The sequence below is a fragment of the Chinchilla lanigera genome, unplaced genomic scaffold, assembly GCF_000276665.1.
Source record: "Chinchilla lanigera isolate Chin_1 unplaced genomic scaffold, ChiLan1.0 scaffold00021, whole genome shotgun sequence".
NCBI classification, from domain to species: Eukaryota; Metazoa; Chordata; class Mammalia; order Rodentia; family Chinchillidae; genus Chinchilla; species Chinchilla lanigera.
This window is the reverse complement of record NW_004955422.1, coordinates 26,775,680-26,776,677: the sequence shown is the minus strand read 5'-3', so window position 1 is coordinate 26,776,677 and position 998 is coordinate 26,775,680. Positions and strand designations below refer to the sequence as shown.

Sequence of the window (998 nt, the reverse complement as noted above, 5' to 3'; positions counted from 1 at the left end):
AAATCTTTTGTCTCTGGAGTTCTCTACATGCATCACAAAACGTGTGGATGTGGATTTTATCCACTCTGCCCTGGATCTTTACAAATCAGCTTTGGGTGGCCTTCGGAACTGCCCGCCACATTCTCTCTTGTACACTGCCCGCCACTCAAGGGTCTCTGCTTAACTGCTTCTGGTTTATCCTATGATTCAGCGATTTTTCTCTTCTGTGTCTACCCGCTTCTTACCTCACCGCCTGCGACCTGGACTACTATGTCTCTAGTCTAGAATTTTTTCAAAGCCCGGGCTCGTTTCTTGCCAAGGCCTGCGGCTGGCGCCCGGGCCCGCGGCGCGTTGGCCGGCGCAGGGACTGCACGGGTTCCGAGCGCGCTGTCAAGGACCCGCTGGAGAAGGAGGAGGCTACCCCGCCGATCGCTCCCCCGCGGAGGTCACCGCCGTCGGGACCCGGCAGAGGCCAGGGCGCCGTCGTGACGTCACGGGACTGTGACGCGCCCCGAAGCCCCGCCCTATCGCGCCCCACGCCGGGAATCCAGACTCTGCGCCGTGACGTCACGTGTCCGGACGGGCGGGTTTTGCATCGGCCCAATGGGAGCGGCGCGAAGGCCTCCCCTTTAAGGAATGTTGTGACCTGACGTCACCCGGGTGAGTTACCTCCTGCCGCCGCCGCCGCCGGCTTCAGCGCGAGCCCCGCAGCCCTTGAGCGCGAGCCCCGGAGCCCCCGGAGCCCCGACCCACAGCCGCATCCCCGGGCCACAAGCACCGGAGCCTCGGCAGCGCGCCCCGCCGGGCCCGCGCGATGCCCTCGGACCGGCCTTTCAAGCAGCGGCGGAGCTTCGGTGAGGCCCTGCGGGCGACCTGCGATGGGAGCGGGGTCCCACCGACCCGACTGGCGCAGTGACGTCAGCCCCGTGACGTCGGGCTCGGTCGCCCCCGGCTGGGAGGCCCCTGGGCTTGCGGGGCCGCCGGCCTCCCACCGTGTGTCCCTGCCGGGGGCTGCGGGC

General features: G+C 67.1%; 1 protein-coding gene across 2 annotated transcripts in view; it reads left to right on the top strand.

The window, feature by feature from the left end:
• Positions 1-653: 653 nt before the first annotated feature.
• The window catches only part of Map1lc3a (microtubule-associated protein 1 light chain 3 alpha), a gene marked incomplete in the record, with an annotated part of 1,559 nt that continues 1,214 nt past the window's right edge, over positions 654-998 (top strand). For both annotated transcript variants that reach the window (XM_013514185.1, XM_013514184.1), the window contains 1 exon segment: positions 654-833. In XM_013514185.1, the coding sequence (XP_013369639.1) occupies positions 794-833 (40 nt within the window).